General features: G+C 43.1%; 1 protein-coding gene and 1 long non-coding RNA gene across 3 annotated transcripts in view; one reads left to right on the top strand and one right to left on the bottom strand.

Moving 5' to 3' along the window:
* The window catches only part of PRMT9 (protein arginine methyltransferase 9), a 34,871-nt gene extending 29,200 nt beyond the window's left edge, over positions 1-5,671 (bottom strand). Inside the window, exons 1-4 of the mRNA XM_061384047.1 lie at positions 5,267-5,671; positions 3,649-3,797; positions 988-1,224; positions 297-464 (exon numbers count right to left, since the gene is read on the bottom strand). Of these exons, the coding sequence (XP_061240031.1) occupies positions 297-464; positions 988-1,224; positions 3,649-3,797; positions 5,267-5,455 (743 nt within the window). The 5' untranslated portion in view covers positions 5,456-5,671. The remainder of the gene's footprint in view (positions 1-296; positions 465-987; positions 1,225-3,648; positions 3,798-5,266) is intronic.
* Positions 5,672-5,734: 63 nt separating this feature from the next.
* On the top strand, positions 5,735-21,418 carry LOC133228539 (uncharacterized). 2 transcript variants are annotated; one of them, XR_009730247.1, is made up of 3 exons: positions 5,735-6,281; positions 8,149-8,387; positions 14,186-21,418. It is a non-coding gene; the product is annotated as an uncharacterized LOC133228539 (long non-coding RNA). The 2 variants fall into 2 exon arrangements; XR_009730246.1 differs by having other exon boundaries at positions 5,736-6,281; positions 8,234-8,387.

Genomic DNA, 21,418 nt, shown 5'->3' with positions numbered 1-21,418 from the left:
CCATTTCCACAACTGAAATACTAGAATGAACAAAGATAAAGTAACTTGCTAAAGCTGAAGTTTATTGATTGAATCCCTTGCTGCATATTTTTCTCAAGATCTTTAAATCTTCTTTGTCAAGAATATGACCTTATTATGAAAACCCATCTTATGCTGAACTATCCTGTATCTGTACCTTCACAATATAAAGGTTTCAGCATTTCTATTTGGACTAGAAGCTAGAAATGTGAATATCTTAATTCTTAAGAAATAAAATAGTGGGCTATAAACAGTAAAATTAGTGCATGGCATAATACCTTTCAGGAATGTGTTTTGGAATTTTTATGTCAAGTGACTTCATGTGCAAGAGTTTGATCCCTTCTTCCATCTCGTTTGCTGCCACTACATCACAGGCCAGTTCATACATGGTCTTGGATAACTCACAGGCATACACAGAATGTGCTCCAGCTTTCCTGGCAAACATGCTACAAGGGGAAAAAGTGTTCCGTTAAAAAATAATCTACTGTTTTTAAATTTCAGTGAAATTATGAAACATGGAGTTTTCCTTTTATTCTTCACCACAACCATTATTGACTCTGCATTTGAAAAAAATGAACTAATATTCTCACCAAGAAACAAATCAGACAATAAATCATAACATCCACCTTATTAAGACAACTGTCATGCAGAATGCTAATTAGACTTTTAAAAACTAGACTCAACCAGAACATTAATGAAAAACCTACTCGTAAAAGGATTATGCAAAATTTCAATAACTCCAAATGTTTCTTGGTGGCTATGTCAAGTTCTTAATAAAGTAAAAGTTATAGCAAAAATGATAATAATAACAGTTGCATGAATAATCATAACAAGATTATAAGAAATTAATCTATAGATTAATTTATACTAGATTATTAAATTTCACTGTCAAAATTTTCCACATTTGATAAAATCATTAATTTACATTAGTATACATCTATATGTAATTAAAACACAATGCCAACAAACCTTAGTATTCCAGTTCCTGCTCCAATATCCAAAACACTTTTGGAGCCTGAACACACTGCCTTCTGGATTGCTGCGTTATAGATCGTATTCCTTTTGGTGTCATTAAGCATGATAAAGTGCCAGCGTTCCACCAACCAGTTTGCAACACGATAAAAATTCTCCTTTGCATCATTGAAATCAGGGTTTAGCTTCACTGCTTTATGAAAATACCCAGCTGCTTCATCTCTAAAGCCCATTCTAGAATGGAAAATGACAAATGAAACATTCAACTATACACTATCAATGCCATTGTTCATGTCACTTATCTAGCCTGAGAACCCCTCTCCAGCACCCCAAATCCTACCCAACGCAAGTGTCGTCTCCTTGGGAAGCCTTCGGTGAGGACTGTGAGTCTCATTTACTTCTTTCCTTTCTGAATCCCTATTGTATTTATGCATTCCAGGACACTAACAAGGACCTGACTATGAAATACTGCTTTACTGTCGTGTAGTAGAAGCTCTCCTGGTCATCTTCCATTTAAACAACTTTCTAGAACACCAGGATTCTAAAAACCACTTCCACTGTAAAAGATACTAACGCCTATGGCTAGCAGGTGCCTCTCTACTGTGCTTTCAACTGAGCAGAATGGTCATCAAGAGTTAGCCATATTTGCAGCCAGACCAATTTACACTTGTTACTAAAATTATATATTTTAATTAAAAATAACAGAAACCAAGTGAATATGACTACAAAAAGAGAGTCATTGTGTCCGAAGGAAAAAAAATCAAAGGTGAGTCACCCAAAAATTACTACTGAATTATATGTGAGCAAATCAACAATAAAAGACGGAAGGAAAAAACTATCAAACCACCGTACTTCTTAAACCATCCAAAAACTCCCTCTCTTTGTAAAACAGCTCCCCACCTGTAGACCAACACACTTGTACTGCACAGAGTAAGCTGCTGTGTAGCTCCCACAAGAGATTTCAGAGTGGTCCATACTCTCCTCAACAAGTGAGTTACCTGACCACGTCCTTGGATTTACCGCAAACTGCTATTCAAATTTCTAAATGTTTACTCACAATTTCTATTTCTATACCTCTCTGTTCAGTTCAGTTGCTCAGTCGTGTCCGACTCTTTGCGACCCCATGAACCGCAGCACGCCAGGCCTCCTTGTCCATCACCAACTCCCAGCGTCCACCCAAACCCATGTCCATTGAGTCAGTGATGCCATCCACCCATCTCATCCTGTCGTCCCCTTCTCCTCCTGCCCTCAATCTTTCCCAGCATCAGGGTCTTTTCAAATGAGTCAGCTCTCTGCATCAGGTGGCCAAAGTACTGGAGTTTCTGCTTCAACATTAGTCCTTCCAGTGAGCACCCAGGACTGATCTCCTTTAGGATGGACTGGTTGGATCGCCTTGAAGTCCAAGGGACTCTCAAGAGTCTTTTCCAATATTACAGTTCAAAAGCATCAATTCTTCAGCACTCAGCTTTCTTTATGGTTCAACTTTCACATCCATACATGACCACTGGAAAAACCATAGCCTTGACTAGACAGACCTTTGTTGACAAAGTAATGTCTCTGCTTTTTAATATGCTGTCTAGGTTGGTCATAACTTTCCAAGGAGTAAGCATCTTTTAATTTCATGGCTGCAATCACCATCTGCAGTGATTTTGGAGCCCAGAAAAATAAAGTTAGCCACTGTTTCCACTGTTTCCCCACCTATTTGCCATGAAGTGATGGGACCGGATGCCATGATCTTAGTTTTCTGAATGTTGAGCTGACTGGTAATTTATGCACCACACTAGTGTGTGGTCCACATGATGAAGAGAACTGAGTTAATAGAACCCTTTCATACTCATACTTCTTTGCAAGCACCTCTAAGCATTCCACCAATTTTAAAGAAACGGAATCAGACTATTCATTTTGGGTATGCTGCTGCTGCTGCTGCTGCTAAGTCACTTCAGTCGTGTCCAACTCTGTGCGACCCCATAGATGGCAGCCCACCAGACTCCACCACCCCTGGGATTCTCCAGGCAAGAACACTGGAGTGGGTTGCCATTTCCTTCTCCAATGGATGAGAGTGAAAAGTGAAAGTGAAGTCGCTCAGTCATGTCCGACTCTTCGCAACCCCATGGACTGCAGCCCACCAGGCTCCTCTGTCCATGGGACTTTCCAGGCAAGAGTACTGGAGTGGGGTGCCATTTTGGGTATAGTATAAGCAAAAAAACCATTCTAGAACCCAAACAGTGAATTGCACTCTTACGAAAGGAAATGGCAAGTTTCCAGGAAGTTCTGGAGAACAGGTTTACAAGACGTTTCCCCAGCAAGGGACCACAGTGACTTCTCTGCCACCCCGGGAATCAGGCTATGTCCTCTCCAAGAAGGTCTGTATATCTCAGCCCAGGGAAAGGAACTCTTTCATGGATACCTGATCTCAGCCCCAAGGGCAGCAGCTATTACTCAGTATATGATGTAAAATTATTATATACTGTATCTACTATTCCTATATGCTTTTGAGTTCTCTTTACTTCTCCCTAGCCAAGTCTCTAGTCTGATTCCTTTAAAGTTAATAATTCTTTGGAGTAAACTTTCCCTGCTCAAATTACCGTACTATGCATTTATCCAATCCAGACAGATCCAGAGTAGTTCTGAACTTGTAATACTGAAACCACCGCATACCTGAAGAGATGCTCCCCCATACTGTTGCAAATCACTTCATCATCAGGAAACAGTTCCAAGGCTTGCTCATAGCAGCCAAGTAGGTCTTGTGTTCGACTGAGAGCATCAAGTTCTTCAGCCCACCTGAAGAGCGTATACTGAAAAGTTTCCTTCACAAAAGAGAACAAAAATTAGTCAACATAAATGATGAAAGAACGTTCAACATGGGTTGAAGAGTCCACAGAAAATAAAACTTAATGACAATTGAAAATCACCTTAAGTCTTATTTGGCTTTAAAAGACCGTGTTTGCTGAATAAACAAATGCATAAATGAGTATATATATTTTTAATACACACTGTCCCTGTTTTATAAGAGGAAACTAAGGAACAAAGAACTGAGGAAAAAGCATTTGGATGGATCCATTATTTTACACCTGCCTACCTAGAAGAGCAAACTCAATCTCAAAGTAACACTTTCTCCTCCTTGAGGCTAGCTGGTCCTGAAATTTACACTAAGTTTTTGTGAACAATAAATGTCTATATAAAATTGACATCTATTGGGAAGAAGTCGGGGAATTCTAGGATCCTATCCAAAATATCAATAGTCTTGAGGTTGAGAAACCTTGCATGAAATAAAGCGAAGTAGCTTCAGGTTGAAAACTGAATGCAAAATTAAACTAAATCATTTTTTGAAATTTTTCTAAAATAACCTGGGCGGGGTGGGGGTGGGGAAACCTACACAGCTTCAACAGAGTAACTCTCACAAATAATCTAATAATTGAAACTTAAAAGAATGCATCACCAAATGATTACTTCAGGCTAATTGCAAATTTAATTCAGCATTCTCTCCACCCAACAGTAGACAGGAGAGACAAGTGCAAATGCCCTGGGGTGGGAACTTGCTAGAATTAGATACAGGAGATGACTGAAGATCACTGAACGTGTGCAATATAACCTTTGGAATTTGAATGAAGTGAAAGTTTTGTAATAGAGGAATGACACCATCTGGCTTTTGTTATGAAAAGCTCACGTTGGCTTTGTTGCAGAAGACAGTCTAGTTTCCCGAGCCAAAGCACACTGCAAAAGTCAACAGGAGATGATTGAGGCTTGACTCAGGGTAGTAAAAAAGAAGGTGGTGAAAAGAAATACGATTCTGGATGTAAATTTCGAGGGTCAGCAAACAATATTTTCTAATAGGCTGGTTGTGGTTGCGAATAAGAGTCAACGGTGACCAGTAAACATTAATAACAACCACCAGACACTTAGAGTCCACACTCCCTCCTCCAACTACTGCTGCTGCTGCTAAGTCACGTCAGTCGTGTCCGACTCTGTGCGACCCCACAAACTGGTGACCACCAGGCTCCCCCATCCCTGGGATTCTCCAGGCAAGAACACTGGAGTGGGTTGCCATTTCCTTCTCCAATGCATGAAAGTGAAAAGTGAAAGTGAAGTCGCTCAGTCGTGTCCGACTCTCAGCGACCCCATGGACTGCAGCCTACCAGGCTCCTCTGTCCATGGGATTTTCCAGGCAAGAGTACTGGAGTGGGTTGCCAGTGCCTTCTCCGCCTCCAACTACCTACGTATTCATTTACTTATACAAGAACAGAGGATCGACCAGCGAGAAAAGGCCCCTCCTCACCTTTACATCGTCTTTCAGCTCCGGCGCCAGGCTGAGCACGAGGAGGTAGTGGGCATAGGCGGTGCCAAAGTCCTGGGAACCCAGGCAATGCTCTGCGCTCTGCAAGGACCGCGACACCAGCTCGTCCCGCCCAGGTGCCCCGGCGCCACTCCCGGCGCCCCGGCGGGGCCTGGGCCGCGAGTTCGGCATGACAGAGTTACCGACCGAAACCTGAGCCAGTATGACCAAAGGGAAGATGTTCTGGTAAACGGAAGGAGCAAACAGTCTCGGTGACACCACTTCCACGTAAGTAACAGGAGCGCCAGAACCTGCGCAGGTAACCTGTTCCCTGGCCACCACAAGCTCGCCCACCTTCGCCAGGCAGAAGCCCCGGAGGGCCGGGTCCCATTGGCTGGCGGCGCACGCTGCGCGAACGTCAGCACGCCCGACGTGAGCACGTCGCCCCCTCCCCCGTTTAGGCGATAAGGCGCGAGGCGTCCACCGCGCGTGCGCGTAGGGGACCTTCGTTAATAACTTCTTTCTTGTTCGGGCGTCTGACGAGAAACAATAATAGCTTTCTCCCTCTTTCCTGACTTCAGGAGTGTGTGACTTCAGCTGGGACACCTAAACTCGGCCGACCCAACCAAGCCGAAGCTGCACCCTCCCGCGAGGGAGGTGATGCGTATTAGAGACGGTCAGGCGTTTATGGTGATGTGTAAGGCCTTTGAGTCGTTATCACCACATCTCGAAGTGGCGAAAGTGAAAAGAACTCGGAAATAGCAAAAGCACCCCAAATGGGGTAGAGGAAAATGCTTTCACCGACGTTTTTAAAATCATCCTCACAGAACCTTGTGAAGTGTACCTCTGGATTATTCTCATTTTACAGACTGGGAGGGATATCCTGAGATGGTACTTGCCCAAGAAAATCACACACAGGCAGGGCTCAAATTCGAGTCCCTGGCTTCCCGTTCAGTTTTCTCTAAAACGAACTTAGGATTTATGTCAACTCTTCGGGGTTATCACTACTGGATACCGGGTACGTTATTACATTTTAAAAGTTTTTCTGCATTCAAGTGTGGACCCTAAGGGGTAAATTCAGAACTTTTAAACCCGAGGGAGTCAGTTCTCTTCAGTTCATTCGCTCAGTCGTGTCCGACTCTTTGCGACCCCATGGACTATAGCAAATGTATGTTTAAATAGGCCAGAAAGCAGGCTGTTCTGGTTAGCACAGTTTAAGTTAAATCATGTATAAGCAAGAATGACTTCCCCATACCTCAGTATGTGAAAATTTCTTCCTTCATCACTTCATGCAACTGAAATGTTAAGGGCTCTTTTGTCCCAATAGAATGTAGTAGAAGATGAAAGGACTACTTAACTGAAAAAAAAAGTACATTCTAGTCCAAGCTTGGTCCTTCCTGGCCCATTCAAGAACCATTCCTTAAGAGTATTTGAAAAAAGACCTAACAAAGCTGCTTCTACTTTGGACACAAGATGGACTGGACCATCAAATGAGATGGTATTTGTATCAGCAGTATGTATATAATATACATTTAATGCTATGCATTATTACTCATATAGACTCTTTTAAAACATAGCTGGCTTATTAAAAATTAGATCACTAACACTTTTAAGCATTTGATCAGAAGTCTAGACAACTCATATCTTTTAAGAGACCATTGTAATAGACTACTGGGACCTGTGAGACCTCTAGAGCCTGTGCTCTGCAACAGGAGAAGCCATCACAATGAGAAGCCCTTGCAACACCACTAACTGAGTAACCCCCACTCACCACAACTAGAGAAAGCCCACTTGCAGCAACAAAGACCCAGCAGGGCCTAAAAATTAATTTTAAAAAAGAGCACTTGAAGCTTAAAAATGATTGCTAAAACTAAGAAAAGTGTCACAGGAAAAAAAAAAGTCAAATATAATTGGCTGGACTCTCTCCAGAAAGCAGAGGGAGACCTCCTAATCGTTCTCTCCAGAGATTTTGGTTTGGGGGAATCACTTAGACTTTACCATTCTGTCACCTCTGTGAGTCCCTGCTTCTGCTGAATCATGCAGTACTGCATTTTACAGGTGATCTTGTACCCCAGGGTATGCTTTCCCATTCCACAGGGCAAGGTTTCTTTTCTCTTGTTTTGCCTTGTTTTGGTGTTTTGGTGTTTTGGTCTGTTTGGTTTGTTAAGATAACCAAACTACTTAAAACATTTAGACCACATGAAACTCAAAGTGGACATATTATTACCAAGTCAATATAGGCTGAGATGGAGGGAAAACTTGACAGGAAGTGAGACAGGGCAGAAAAGAAAAGAAGCCGACTTCATTTGTTTCATCATCTCTAGTATCAACCTGTGGGCAGTGACTACTGCTAAAAAAAAAAATGCTAAGGATGCTTCCTGTCCTTTCTGAAAAACTTCAGATAACTTTGTGAGCTACTAAGTCTAACTTACACTGAATGTTCTAGATAGAGAAATCACAGGTTATTTGCATTTCTTTGTGGTTTAACTTAGACACTCTCTTAGACACTAGGGAAAGTCACTTGAAAAAAAATGGAACTGACACAAGTAACATGGGACATTTGCTCACCACAAGAAACTGAGATAGAAAACATATTTTAAGTACTATTTTTTCTTCCTTTATTACCTCATTCATGAGACTTAGAATTCCTCAAGACTATATATGTTTATTGAAGGCTAATTATATTTATTGACATTACTTTTCAGTTGTTTTGCAATGTACATTTTACTTCTTGGTCTTTAGTCAAAGGTTTCTTTGAAAATATTGAAAGCATCATTCCTTTGTTCACAATAGCCTTCCTCTTCTCCAACCAAACTGTAATCTTTAACGACTCTTAAGAGTCTTATTCCTTCATTTATATGTTATTTTTTTCACCCTCTTTTAAGGTTCTAAGAAAAACCTCACTGATGGGGAAAACCACTGCTGACTCAGAAGCAGGTTTAATTGTGGTTATCTTTCACCGTGTTCTAGGCAGCTTGTCAACAAACCACATATGCCAAACAAGGAAGCAAAACCAACTGAAGGGGTCTCAGCTTTCCAGTGTGCAAAAGTTGAAGGTTAACAGGGGGAAGAAAGCTTACAGGAACTTCATTAACAAGGGATTAAACAGTTTACTGGACACAAGGTATCTTGGGTTTATATCTTCAGAGGAGACTCGTATGTTTTTCGCGCGATCTTGTATGTTCTATGGTTTGGAGTCTTGTTCTCAGCTCTGCGCATTTTAGGGTCATTTTGGCAGCTTTTAAACAATATCCACACCTGGGCCTCATTTCCAAAGATGCTGGTTTAATTGGCTTGGAGTGGAGTCTGGGAATGAGTCTTTTTAAGAGCTCCCTGGAGAGGCTAATGTGCATACCAGGAATGCAGGGTATGGGGCAGGTTGTTTTCTTTTTTTTAATTGGAGTATAATTGCTTTACAATGTTGTGTTAGTTTCTGCTGTACACCGAAGTGAATCAACTATATATATATATATACACACACACATATATCCACTCCCTCTTAAACCTCCCTCCCAACCACCCCCATCCCACACCTCTGAGACAGGGCACCTAACTGAGCTCCTTGTGCTGTGCACTGGCTTCCCGAAAGCTATCTGTTTTACATATGGTAGTGTATAGATCGGAGAAGGCAATGGCACCCCACTCCAGTACTCTTGCCTGGAAAATCCCACAGATGGAGGAGCCTGGTGGGCTACAGTCCATGGGGTCGCAAAGTCAGACACGACTGAGCGACTTCACTTTCACTTTTCACCTTCATCCATTGGAGAAGGAAATGGCAACCCACTCCAGTGTTCTTGCCTGAAGAATTCCAGGGACGGTGGAGCCTGGTGGGCTGCCGTCTATAGGACTGCACAGAGTCAGACACGACTGAAGCGACTTAGCGGCAGCAGCAGCAGCAGTGTATAGATGTCAGTCTTACTCTCCCTGTTCATCTCACTCTCCCGTTCCTTGGGGAAGGCTTCTATAGGGTTGCTGGTATGTTTGAAGTACATGGTGTAGGCAGTATAGGCATAAAGGCAATTTGGGGAGTGGGAATATAATTTGTTTATGGCTTAACAAGAATTGTGAAGAGCCAACTAAATTCTTTGGAGTTGAAGTGATTGTTGTATGATGAAAAATAAAATGTTCATCATATTGAATTATTTTTGGAGAGAAAATTTTATAATTGAATCAACAAAACACTACAGCCATAGTACAACTGCTTGGCTATTAATATTTGCATTAATGGATTCTCGCTAAATATTCCCAGTTTCTTCCATTTTTAAAAAAGCTTTTACTGTAATTAGGATTCTTGTTGCTGTTGTTTTACATAACCCTTTCTAATTGTTCCCTGTACATTTCAAAATCTAGAACTCAAAGTTAGATGTAAAACTAACAATGGCAAAACCAATGCTGAGTTGAAAATCTGAGTGTACGGGGGCCTATAGTAGTGTGACAACAGTGTTCACAGGCAGTGAAAGAGAAAATCCAAGTATCAACCATGCTTGGTTCTGGAGAACCTGCCTGAGTCTCCTGCTGGAAATACCAACCAAAATGTTGGTGCCAGAGATGGATTCCAAGTAATCTGAATAGAGCATGTCCTGACAAAGCATTCAGAAAAATGCTAAAATCCACTTAGAGGAAAAAATCTAAACCTGGGAGTCACCTCAACTCTTTGCACTCCTCTCCCTATTCCGCATCAATCATGACTAGTCCAAGTCCCAGCAGGAGCAAACTCAGAGGGCTTATCAATTAAAGAGAATTTAATCAAAGGACTGTTGACAGAGGTCATGGAGGTTCAGGGAATCAGCAAAGCTTGTGAGGTGTCCAGACACCAGCAACACCTGGAAGCTACTACCATCCTTTGTCCTGAAGAAGCAGAAGGAGAGGACTACTACATTACCAGAACCCAGAAAGAGTTGTAAGTATGGAAGAGAGGCCCCCTAACTAGAAGTATTGCCGTCGGCAGAGGAGAGAATTCCCTGACCTTTTTCTCCCCCTACCTACCAGTCTCTTAGTGGTGGCTCCTACTAGCAGAACCCAATCCAAAGTGAGCTAGTATAGAATCTTAGATGACACAGTCCAGAGAGTCAGTCACCTTCCAGGACACAGAGCAGGACAAAGAAGGGTAGAAAATGGTTCTGTAGCAAATGGAGGATAATCAATGAAATCACCAAGTTTTACCTCTTGACTTCCTAAATTAAAAAAAACCTTCCCCCTCCTCTGATTGCTTGCTGCCCCTGCCTGCATTCATCTTTTTAATCTTTCCCCTTGTCTGTTATAATGGCCTCTCCTCCCCCAGGCTTCAGTCATGCACCTCTTAAATTCATCCTTCATCTTCATTGCTGTAGCTGAAATTATCTAAAAAGCAAATTTCACAATTCATTGGCTCCCCAACACCTAGAGCTGTGTGTTATAAACTTCTTAAGAAAGTAAGTTGTGTGGAGAATAATTCTAAATCCTAATCAAAGGTTTCCCTCAGGAGAGGAAAGGCAAGAGTCATGTTGAGTGTGTAACTTTCCACACTGAGATTGTACTAGATTGTACTAAGTGTGGATTGTACACTCCACACTCAGAATGTACTATTTGAGAATGCATTAAAGATCTGGGGTTCCTTAGTAGCTAAAAGGCCCAAGAATGTCTACTTATAGTGTCCTCCCTGAGCAAAATAAAATAGTTGACCCAATTATCGAGTTTAGACCTGTGGAAGTAAATGAGTTGATAAGGGCACAGTTTCAACTTCTTTTTGTAGCAACCTTGGAGAAGAAAATGGCAACCCACTCCAGTATTCTTGCCTGGAGAATCCCATGGACGGAAGAGCCTGGGAGGCTACAGTCCTCGGGGTCACAAAGAGTTGAACACGACTAAGTGACTTCTCTTCACTTCTTCTGGAGCCCGGGAGCTGCAACCGCTGACTGAAGGAGAGAAGGCACCACAATGAAAATCCCATGCGCTGCAACTAGAGAGCAGCCTCCACTCAACACAGCTAGAGAAAAGCCCATGCCTCAGGAAGGCCCAGAGCCCCCAAAAGAAAAGGCCAACCCCAGGTCCCAGGCTAGGCTTTCTGGTATTGGCTTTTTACACCTTTTACATCAAAGGGCTCTCTGTAAGGAGATGTTTTAGCTCAGTGATCGTCAGGGCATGTAACAGGAGGCTACTGTCTGAATCTGAATCCTAGCTTGCCACTGAGGCATCTTGAACAAGTTAAGTTACTTAACTTCTAGACCTGAATTTCCTTATACATAAAATGAGGATCATATGGTACCTATCTCTTAGCTTTGTTGTAACGATTGTAGTAGTAGCTTTGTTGTAGTAGTAGTAGTGTTAGTCTCTAAGTCAGGCCTGACTCTTTGTGACCCCACAGACTGTAGCCCACCAGGCTCCTCTGTCCATGGAATTCTCCAGGCAAGAATACTGGAGTGGATAGCCATTTCCTTGTCCAGGGGAATCTTCCTGACTCAGGGGTCGAATCCGAGTCTCCCCATCACGGGCAGATTCTTTACTCTCTGAGCCACCAGGGAAGCCCACGGTTATAGTACCCAGATCATGTTAAGCCCTCAGTCAGAGTTACTTGTTCTTACTCTAGCTTCCTCTGGAGGGGAACTCATGGTTCTCAGAGGAGCGAGGCTCCCACCCAAGAGGAGCTGTAGCGCCTGCCAGTTACCTGAGTCTTACTTGGACCTGGAGACCTATAACGGGGGTGGGGGGAGGGGGGAGAAGGGAAAGGAGACAAGAAGTCTTTCCTCCTCTTCCTACTGCCTCCCAAATAAACTGACATCTGCCTTAAGAGCTGTAAGTTCTTAATTCAGTTTTCTCCCATGATTGAGTTAAGGAAAGGAAGCAAATACAGTGTTTTTCTTGGTGCAATATAAAGGATAGATCTTAAATTGTGGTGACAAACCCACAGGTTTTTTGAACTTAGTGGAAAGTAATGATCACAGAAGATTCCAGTGACCTAGTCTTTGTGCAAGGTACTCACTGGATGTGAATCAGATTATTACAGGCTCTGGGGAAATAGTAACTCATCTTGTGATCTGTCTTCAGAGCAGTTGGATTAAACTATTCAGGACTCATGCTTTCCAAGCCGAAGATACCCTCTCCATCCCCCTTACGTGTAAGATTTTGATCAATACCCAACACCTTTAGGTCAGGGAACTATTTTGCATATGATGGGATAATGGTTAGGAGGCTTCCCATGTGGTGCTAGTAGTAAAGACTCCTGCCAGTGCAGGAGACTCAAGAGACTCGACTTCCATCCCTGGGTCAGAAAGATTGCCTGAAGGGAATGGCAATCCGCTCCAGTATTCTTGCCTGTAAAATCCCATGGACAGAGGAGTCATAAAGAGTCAGACACGACTTAGCAACTGAGCAGAGGAGCAGAGGGATAAAGCTTAACTGAGCTGGTCCCATTGAAATAGACGTCAGAACCGAAGCTATGACGCCCAGTTGGCCTTCCATGCCCTCTTCCAAAGCCTGAGGGGCTTTGTTGAGCCCAGTTTGAAGCCACTCCCCTATAAGATTAAGTCTAAGCTCCTTAAGTAAGACCTGGCTACATGATTTGGCTCCCGCTTAACCCCTCTAGCCTCAGTCTCCAATGTTTCCTGCTTCACTGTCCTCATTCACATTTTTGCTAAGGTAGTTCTCCCCCACTTTATATAATGTGTTCCATCTTAGTATGCTCTGCTCACTCCATATCATCTTTACTTAGTTCAAAATTCCCCACTTCTCCAAATTGCTAATTCAGGCAAAGTAGTCTTTCTCTGATTTCTCATAGTCACCTATCCATAACTCCATTTTAGCACATTTGGTTTTGGTTTTAGTCACTGCTACTGCTGCTACTAAGTCACCTCAGTCATGTCCGACTCTGTGTGACCTCATAGACAGCAGCCCACCAGGCTCCCCCATCCCTGGAATTCTCCAGGCAAGAACACTGGAGTGGGTTGCCATTTCCTTCTCCAATGCATGAAAGTGAAAAGTGAAAGTGAAATCGCTCAGTCGTGTCTGACTCTTCCCGACCCCATGGACTGCAGCCCACCAGGCTCCTCTGCCCATGGGATTTTCCAGGCAAGAGTACTGGAGTGGTGCCATTGCCCTCTTGTGTCCAATTCTTCTGTAACCCCATGGACTGTAGCCTTCCAGGCTCTTCTGTCCATGGGATTTTCCAGGCAAGAATACTGGAGTGGGTTGCGATTCCCTTCACCAGGGGCTCTTCCCAATCTCCTGCATCTCCTGCATTGGCAGCCAGATTCTTTACCACTGAGCCACCAGGGAAGCCCCAATTGTATAAATGAAATGATGTGTTTATCCCCTTGACTAGAAAGTGAGTTCCTGGGACTCAGGAAATATGCCTTATTCATTCTTTATCTGCAGCATTCTGAATAACAGGTAGAATTAATGAAGTCATTATATGTCTGATGGGGACTATCCTGGTGGCCCAGTGGCTAAGACTGCACTTCCAATGAGTTTCCATGACCAGCTGCTACTGCTAAGTTGCTTCAGTCATGTCTGACTCTGTGCGATCCCATAGACAGCAGCCCACCAGGCTCCCCCATCCCTGGGATTCTCCAGGCAAGAACACTGGAGTGGGTTGCCATTTCCTTCTCCAATGCATGGAAGTGAAAAGTGAAAGTGAAGTCACTCAGTCGTGTCTGACTCTTAGCAACCCCATGGACTGTAGCCTACCAGGTTCCTCCATCCATGGGATTTTCTAGACAAGAGTACTGAAGTGGGGTGCCATTGACAAAACTGGAATGGCTTCAGTGCAGAAACCAAGGGGTTTCCAATGCCCATAGATAAAGATTTGCCCAAGCAAATTCTAGAGGACATGTACATAATTTCAAGAAGTGAGCTGCAAATGCAAGAGAGTTTGGGTCCCATTAATGTGCACCTTAAAAACAGAAGTTTCATAAACATTCTTGAAAAACATCTGCTTCTCTTTTCCAGGTACTTGCAACCTCAAATAAAGCAGCACAGAAACACAGCACAGGAAGAGCTGGCAGGCAGCTGAGTTTTCTCTGAAAAGATACCTGGACCAGAAAGTGTTGGTTCTACCCTATCTGCCAGAGACTCACCTAAATCCAATTATGGTAGCAGCATACAGAATAAATAGAATCTGAGGAAGATGAATAAATTATGTTTTCTCAGTATATTGTAATTCACCTTTATAATGAGAAATTTTTGTGACTCACTGAAAGTGGGAGTTGGACAGTTAGAATTTTTTTTCCTAGCCACACTGGGTCTTTATTGCTATGTGGACTTTATCTAGTTTCAGTGAATGGGAGCTACTCTTCCTTGTGGTGTGAGGGCTTCTCATTGTAATGACTTCTCTTGTTGCAGAGCACAGGTTCTAGACCTTGAGCTCAAGAGTCATGGTGCATGGGCTTTTGACCATGGTGAGTGGGATCTTCCCAGACAAGGGATTAAACCTGTGTCCCCTGCATTAGCAGGTGGATTCTTAACCACTGGATCACCAGGGAAGTCCAGAAAGTTAGGATTTATTGATGTTTCTCAGGGGTGTATGTATTGAATGCATTCTATATTGTAGGGACTGTTTTAAATAATTTAATGTTTCACCAGTCAGCATCTTCCCTCTCTTTTTCTGGGACCTGTGTTAGCTTTCATCAGGTTATTGGGTTTCCCAGGTGGCTCAGTGGTAAAGAATCTGCCTGCCAATCTTGGAGATGCAAGAGACTCAGGTTCAGTTCTTCAGTAGAGAAGATCCCGCGGAGGAGGGCATGGCACTCCACTCCAGTATTCTTGCCTGGAGAGTTCCATGGACAGAGGAGCCTGGTGGGCTACAGTCCATGGGGTTTCAAAAGACTTGGACACAACTTAGTGACTAAACGACAACAACAATACAGTTTACCACACTTTTCCTCTATTGTCCTGCTTCCCTGGTAGCTCAGCTGGTAAAGAGTCCACCTTCAATGTGGGGGACCTGGGTTTGATCCCTGGGTTGGGAAGATCCCCTGGAGAAGGGAAAGGGAATCGTTCCAGTATTGCAGCCTGGAGAATTCATGTTGCAATGATTTGGACACAACTGACCAACTTTGACTTTCACTTTCTTCTATTGTCTTAAGCCCCATAGATCCTGTGGGAAAATTGCATGTTTTTTCAAGTTCCCAATCCTTTGGCCACAATTGATTTCTTCAGGCTTGAGGGTATAACACAAATATTTTCTAATAGGGAGTAAGAATGAAAGGGGAAAAAAGTAGACTCTCTGATAGCCAACTTCTAAGATGTAAAACCTGGGAGTTTTCAGTGACCATGTTCCTCATTATATGGAGGAAAGTAGCCTACAGTTGCAGGGGACAGAGCTAACAGAGTAAAGCTGAACAGGGACAAAGAGGAAGGTATTATGGGTTGGTTGTTCAGTCATTCCTTGGATTCTGTGAGTCATGAAGTTTTCCTTTGTGTCTAAGCTGAAGCTGAATTTGTTTCTGTTATTTGTAATGAAATGATAATTCATGCACCTGTGTAATTCCACTTAATCCTAACACCAATACTTTTAAGTAGTGACCGTAATTGACATTTTACAAATAAGTCCCAGAGTTAGAGATGGACGTTCTCCCTGGTACCCTATCTTGAAGAAATATTTTACAGTAACACCCAACTACATTATTCTCAGACCATCAGCTCCTTATTGCAAAATTCATGCTAAAGTTGAAGAAAGTAGAGGAAACCACTAGGCTATTCAACAACAACAACAACAACGTGCGCGCTCAGTCATGTCCAACTCTGTGGGACCCCATGGACCACAGCCTGTCAGTCTCCTCTGTCCATGGGACTTTTCCAGCAAGAATACTGGAATGGGTTGCCATTCAGGTATGACGTAAATCAAATCCCATATGATTATACAGTAGAGGTGACAAATAGATTCAAGGGATTAGATCTGGTAGACAGGTGCCTAAAGAACTATTGGCGGAGGTTCATGACAGTGTACAAGAAGCAGTGACCAAAACCATCCCAAAGAAAAAGTAACGCAAGAAGGTAAAGTGGTTGTCTCAGGAGCCTTTACAAATAGCTGAGAAAATAAGAGAAAGACAAAGGAGAAAGGGAAAGATATACCCAACGGAATAAAGAGTTCCAGAGAATAGCAAGGAGAGATAAGGGCTTAAATAAATGGTGAAAGGAATAGAGGAAAACAATAGAATAGGAATAACTAGAGATCTCTTCAAGAAAATTGGAGATATCAAGGGAATATTTCATGCAAGAATAGGCATGATAAAGGACAGAAATGGTAAGGACCTAACAGAAGAAGAGATTAAGAAGAGGTGGCAAGAATACACAGAAGAACTGTACAAAAGAGGTCTTGTCGACCTGAATAACCACGATGGTGTGGTGGTCACTCACCTAGAGCCAGACATTCTGGGATGTGATGTCAAATGGGCCTCAGAAAGCATTACTATGAATAAAGTTAGGGGAGGTGATGGAATTCCAGCTGAGCTATTTAAAATCCTAAAAGACAGTCCTGTTAAAGTGCTTCACTCAATATGTCAACAAATATGGAAAACTCAGCAGTGGCCACAGGACTGGAAAAGGTCAGTTTTCATTCCAGTTCCAAAAATGGGCAATGCCAAAGATTGTTCAGACTGGCATGCAGTTACACTTATTTCACATGCTGGTAAGGTTGTGCTCAAAATCCTTCAAGTTAGGCTTCAATAGTACATGAACCGACAACTTCCAGATGTGTAAGCTGGGTTTAGAAAAAGGCAGAGGAACAAGAGATTAAGTGGCCAACATTTGTTGGATCATGGAGAAAGCAAGGAAATTCCAGAAAAATATCTACTTCTGCTTCACTGGCTATGCTAAAGCCTTTTGACTGTGTGGATCATAGCAAACTGTGGAAAATTCCCAAAGAGATAGGAATATCAGAACACCTTACCTGTCTCCCGAGAAATCTGTATGCAAGTCAAGAAGCAATAATTAGAACCAGACATGGAACTACTGACTGGTTCCAAATTGGGAAAGGAGTATGACAAGGGTATATATTGTCACCCTACTTATTTAACTTCTATGCAGAGCACATCATGTGAATTGCTGGGCTGGATGAATGACAAGCTGGAATCAAGATTGCTGGGAGAAATATCAGTAACCTCAGATACCCAGATGATACTACTCTAATGGCAGAAAGTGAAGAGGAACTAAAGAGACTTTTGATGAGGGTGAAAGAGGAGAGTGAAAATGCTGATTTGAAACTCAACATTCAACAAACTAAGATCATGGCATGCAGTCCCATAACTTTAAGCAGTTAGAAGAGGAAAAAGTAGAAGCAGTGACAGACATTTTTCTTGGGCTCCAAAATCACTGTGGGCAGTGACTATAGCCATGAAATTAAAAGACGCTTGTTCCTTAGAAGGAAAGCTATGACAAACTTAGATAGCATATTATAAATAAAAAGCAGAAACATCACTTTGCTGCCAAACGTGCATATAGTCAAAGCTATGGTTTTTCCAGTAGTCCTGTACAGATGTGAGAGTTGGACCATAAAGAAGGCTGAAAAAAAAAATGTAGTCACTCAGTCATGTCCCACTTTTTGCAGGCCCCTGGACTGTAGCCCATCAGGCTCCTCTGTCCATAGAATTCTCTAGGCAAGAATATGGGAACGGACTGCCATTCCCTTCTCCGGGGGATCTTCCTGACCCAGGGATCAAGCCCGGGTCTCCCACATTGCAGGCAGATTCTCTACCGTCTGAGCCACCAGGGAAGGATGAGTGCCAAAGAATTGATGCTTTCAAATTGTGGTGCTGGAGAAGATGCTTGAGAGCCCCATGGACTGCAAAGAAATCAAAGCAATCAATCCTAAAGGGAATCAATCCTGAATGTTCATTGGAAGGGCTAATGACGAAACTGAAGCTGAAGTTCCAATACTTTGGCCACCTGATGTGGAGCCAACACTTTGGAAAAGACCCTGTTGCTGGGAAAGATTGAAGGCAAAAAGAGAAGGGGCAGCAGAGGATGAGATGGTTGGATGGCATAGCCAACTCGATGGACATGAGTCTGAGCAAACTCCAGGAGATGGTGAAGGACAGGGAAGCCTGGCGTGCCTCAGTCCATGGGGTTGCAAAGAGTCAGACACAACTTAGCAACTAAACAACAACAACAACAACATTCTACCTACCCTGCTTGCCAAGCAGTTTTTCAGCTTGCTGTCTTCCAAAGGTACACACGCACTGGGAAACAGTGACTCCAAAATGATCAGATGTTGATTGTCCTGCCAGTAACAGTTCACATTATGAAATAATTTGTTGATATTATTATTTACAAATTAGTTTATTACGAGTGGTTAGTATGAATCATTTCTGAGAATTGGACATAATGCTTTAGAGTTTAAGAATCCAAAAAGTTGAGGGTCGTATTAGACTAAACCTTCTTAGGGACTGGTTTTGCCTAGAACACTTGTACAAACTCTTTCTGGACATCTTAGCTGCACAGATGAAAACTAAGATTCCTCAAGATGTCAAAGATAGAGGTTCCATTAACACTTGAGTCCTAGCCACAAAATTGAACTCTCTAGTCAGTTGTATCACAACAAAGATTTTTTTTTTAATTATTAGTTTCCTACAGTATTTTTTGTCTCAAGATTAGCTATTATTAAGGTTTCAAATGGGCTGAGGTGACATCAGTAAAAATAGTAAAATGAGGAACTCCAAATTCCACCCCTCCATAAGAGCAACGAAAACTAGACAAAAGACTGTCAGAATCAACTTTCTTTGAACTCTGGAAATTAGCCAAAGGCCTGCAACAACCTGGCAAAAATATTTTTTCAAGGAAAATGGCTGGTTCTTAGTAAGTACTTGGAGAAGGGGATGGCACCCCACTCCAGTACCCTTGCCTGGAAAATCCCATGGATGGAGGAGCCTGGTGGGCTGCAGTCCATGGGGTCGCTAAGAGTCAGACACGACTGAGCGACTTCACTTTCACTTTTCACTTTCATGCATTGGAGAAGGAAATGGCAACCCACTCCAGTGTTCTTGCCTGGAGAATCCCAGGGACGGGGGAGCCTGGTGGGCTGCCATCTATGGGGTCCCACAGAGTCGGACACGACTGAGGTGACTTAGCAGCAGTAAGTACTAATGGGATTCCAGTCCCGTCTCCCACTCCTTATATCAGCAGTAGCTGGGAAAATAACAGCCTGCATTTCTGGTACCAGAGTGAGTAAAGAATTGTTATTAGTTATTTGTTCTGATATGCCTGGTGGCTCCCTAGAATGGTGACTCAAAGGCATATATCTATTTTGCCTGATTCCAACTTCCCTGGTGGCTCAGTGGTAAAGAATCCACCTGCCAATGCAGTAGACACAGGTTCGATCCCTGGGTCAGAAAGATCCCTTGGAAAAGAAAATGGCAACCCATTCTAGTATTCTTGCCTGGGAAATCCCACAGACAGAGGAACCTGGTGGGGTACAGTCCATGGGATCACAAAAGAGTCAGACACAACTTAGTGACTAAACAAGAACAACAGCAACTAGCCTAGTGCTAAAGCTCCTTCCCAGGGGTATTTGTTGAAAATCCTTATAGTCTACTGCCTTAGGTTGCTGCTGCCAAGGTGATCATTAATAACTGGGGCAAACAGTAGACCAAACAAAAAGCTTGTGAGGAAAATGAGTGTCCTGTAAGGACTTGCAAGATGGGCAAACAGTGAAAACAGTGTCAGACTTTATTTTGGGGGGCTCCAAAATCACTGCAGATGGTGACTGCAGCCATGAAATTAAAAGATGCTTACTCCTTAGAAGGAAAGTTATGACCAACCTAGATAGCATACTCAAAAGCAGAGACATTACTTTGCCAACAAAGGTTCATCTAGTCAAGGCTATGGTTTTTCCTGTGGTCATGTATGGATGTGAGAGTTGGACTGTGAAGAAGGCTGAGCGCCAAAAAATTGATGCCTTTGAACTGTGGTGTTGGAGAAGACTTTCGAGTCCCTTGGACTGCAAGGAGATCCAGCCAGTCCATTCTGAAGGAGATCAGCCCTGGGATTTCTTTGGAAGGAATGATGCTGAAGCTGAAACTCCAGTACTTTGGCCACCTCATGCGAAGAGTTGACTCATTGGAAAAGACTCTGATGCTGGGAGGGATTGGGGGCAGGAGGAGAAGGGGACGACAGAGGATGAGATGGCTGGATGGCATCACTGACTCAATGGACATGAGTCTGGGTGAACTCTGGGAGTTGGTGATGGACAGGGAGACTTGGCGTGCTGCGATTCATGGGGTCGCAAAGAGTCGGACATGACTGAGCGACTGAACTGAACTGAACTGAGAAGGTCAAAGGCCAAATGCATGCGTAAGATTGTATGCATGCTCAGGAAAACCAAAAAAAACCTCTGAAACTCTCACCTTCTACTTTACAGCTCTAAGGCTAGTGTTGAAAGTAAGCCACAATAAACACATATGGGGCCTCTGCAAAGACTGGAAGGTTGTTTGGTTCCAGGTACTGCTGCTGCTGCTGCTAAGTCACTTCAGTCATGTCGACTCTGTGCGACCCCATAGATGGCAGCCCACCAGGCTTCCCCATCCCTGGGATTCTCCAGGCAAGAACACGGGTGGGTTGCCATTTCCTTCTCCAATGCATGAAAGTGAAAAGTCAAAGTGAAGTCGCTCAGTCGTGTCTGACTCATAGCGACCCCATGGACAGCAGCTTACCAGGTGTCTCCGTCCATGGGATTTTCTAGGCAAGTACTGGAGTAGGGTGCCATTGCCTTCTCCGGGTTCTAGGTACAGGCATACCTTATTATGTTTCAATTTATTGCACTTTGCAGACATTACATTCTTTACAAATGGAAGGTTTGTGGCAACCCTCCATCAAGCAAGTCTACCAGCAACATTTTTCCAATAACATTAGCTCATTTCATGTCTCTGTGTGTCGGGAAGATCCCCTGGAGAAGGGAATGGCAACCCACTCCAGTACTCTTGCCTGAGAAATCCTGTGGACAGAGGAGCCTGACAGGTTACAGTTCATGGGGTCACAAAGAGTCAGACATGACTGAGCACAAGGCACCCTGATGTCACATTTTAGTAAGCTCACCATTTTTCAAACTGTCTCATTATTATTATGCTTCTTATAGTGAGCTGTGACCAGAGATCTTTGATGTTACTATTTTGTTTTGGGGCTCCATGAACCATGCCCATGTAAGACAGAGAACATAATCAATAAATGCTATGTGTGTTTTGACTGTTT

This window comes from Bos javanicus, chromosome 17 (assembly GCF_032452875.1).
Source record: "Bos javanicus breed banteng chromosome 17, ARS-OSU_banteng_1.0, whole genome shotgun sequence".
Lineage (NCBI taxonomy): Eukaryota > Metazoa > Chordata > Mammalia > Artiodactyla > Bovidae > Bos > Bos javanicus.
This window is presented reverse-complemented; position numbering and strand designations above follow the sequence as displayed.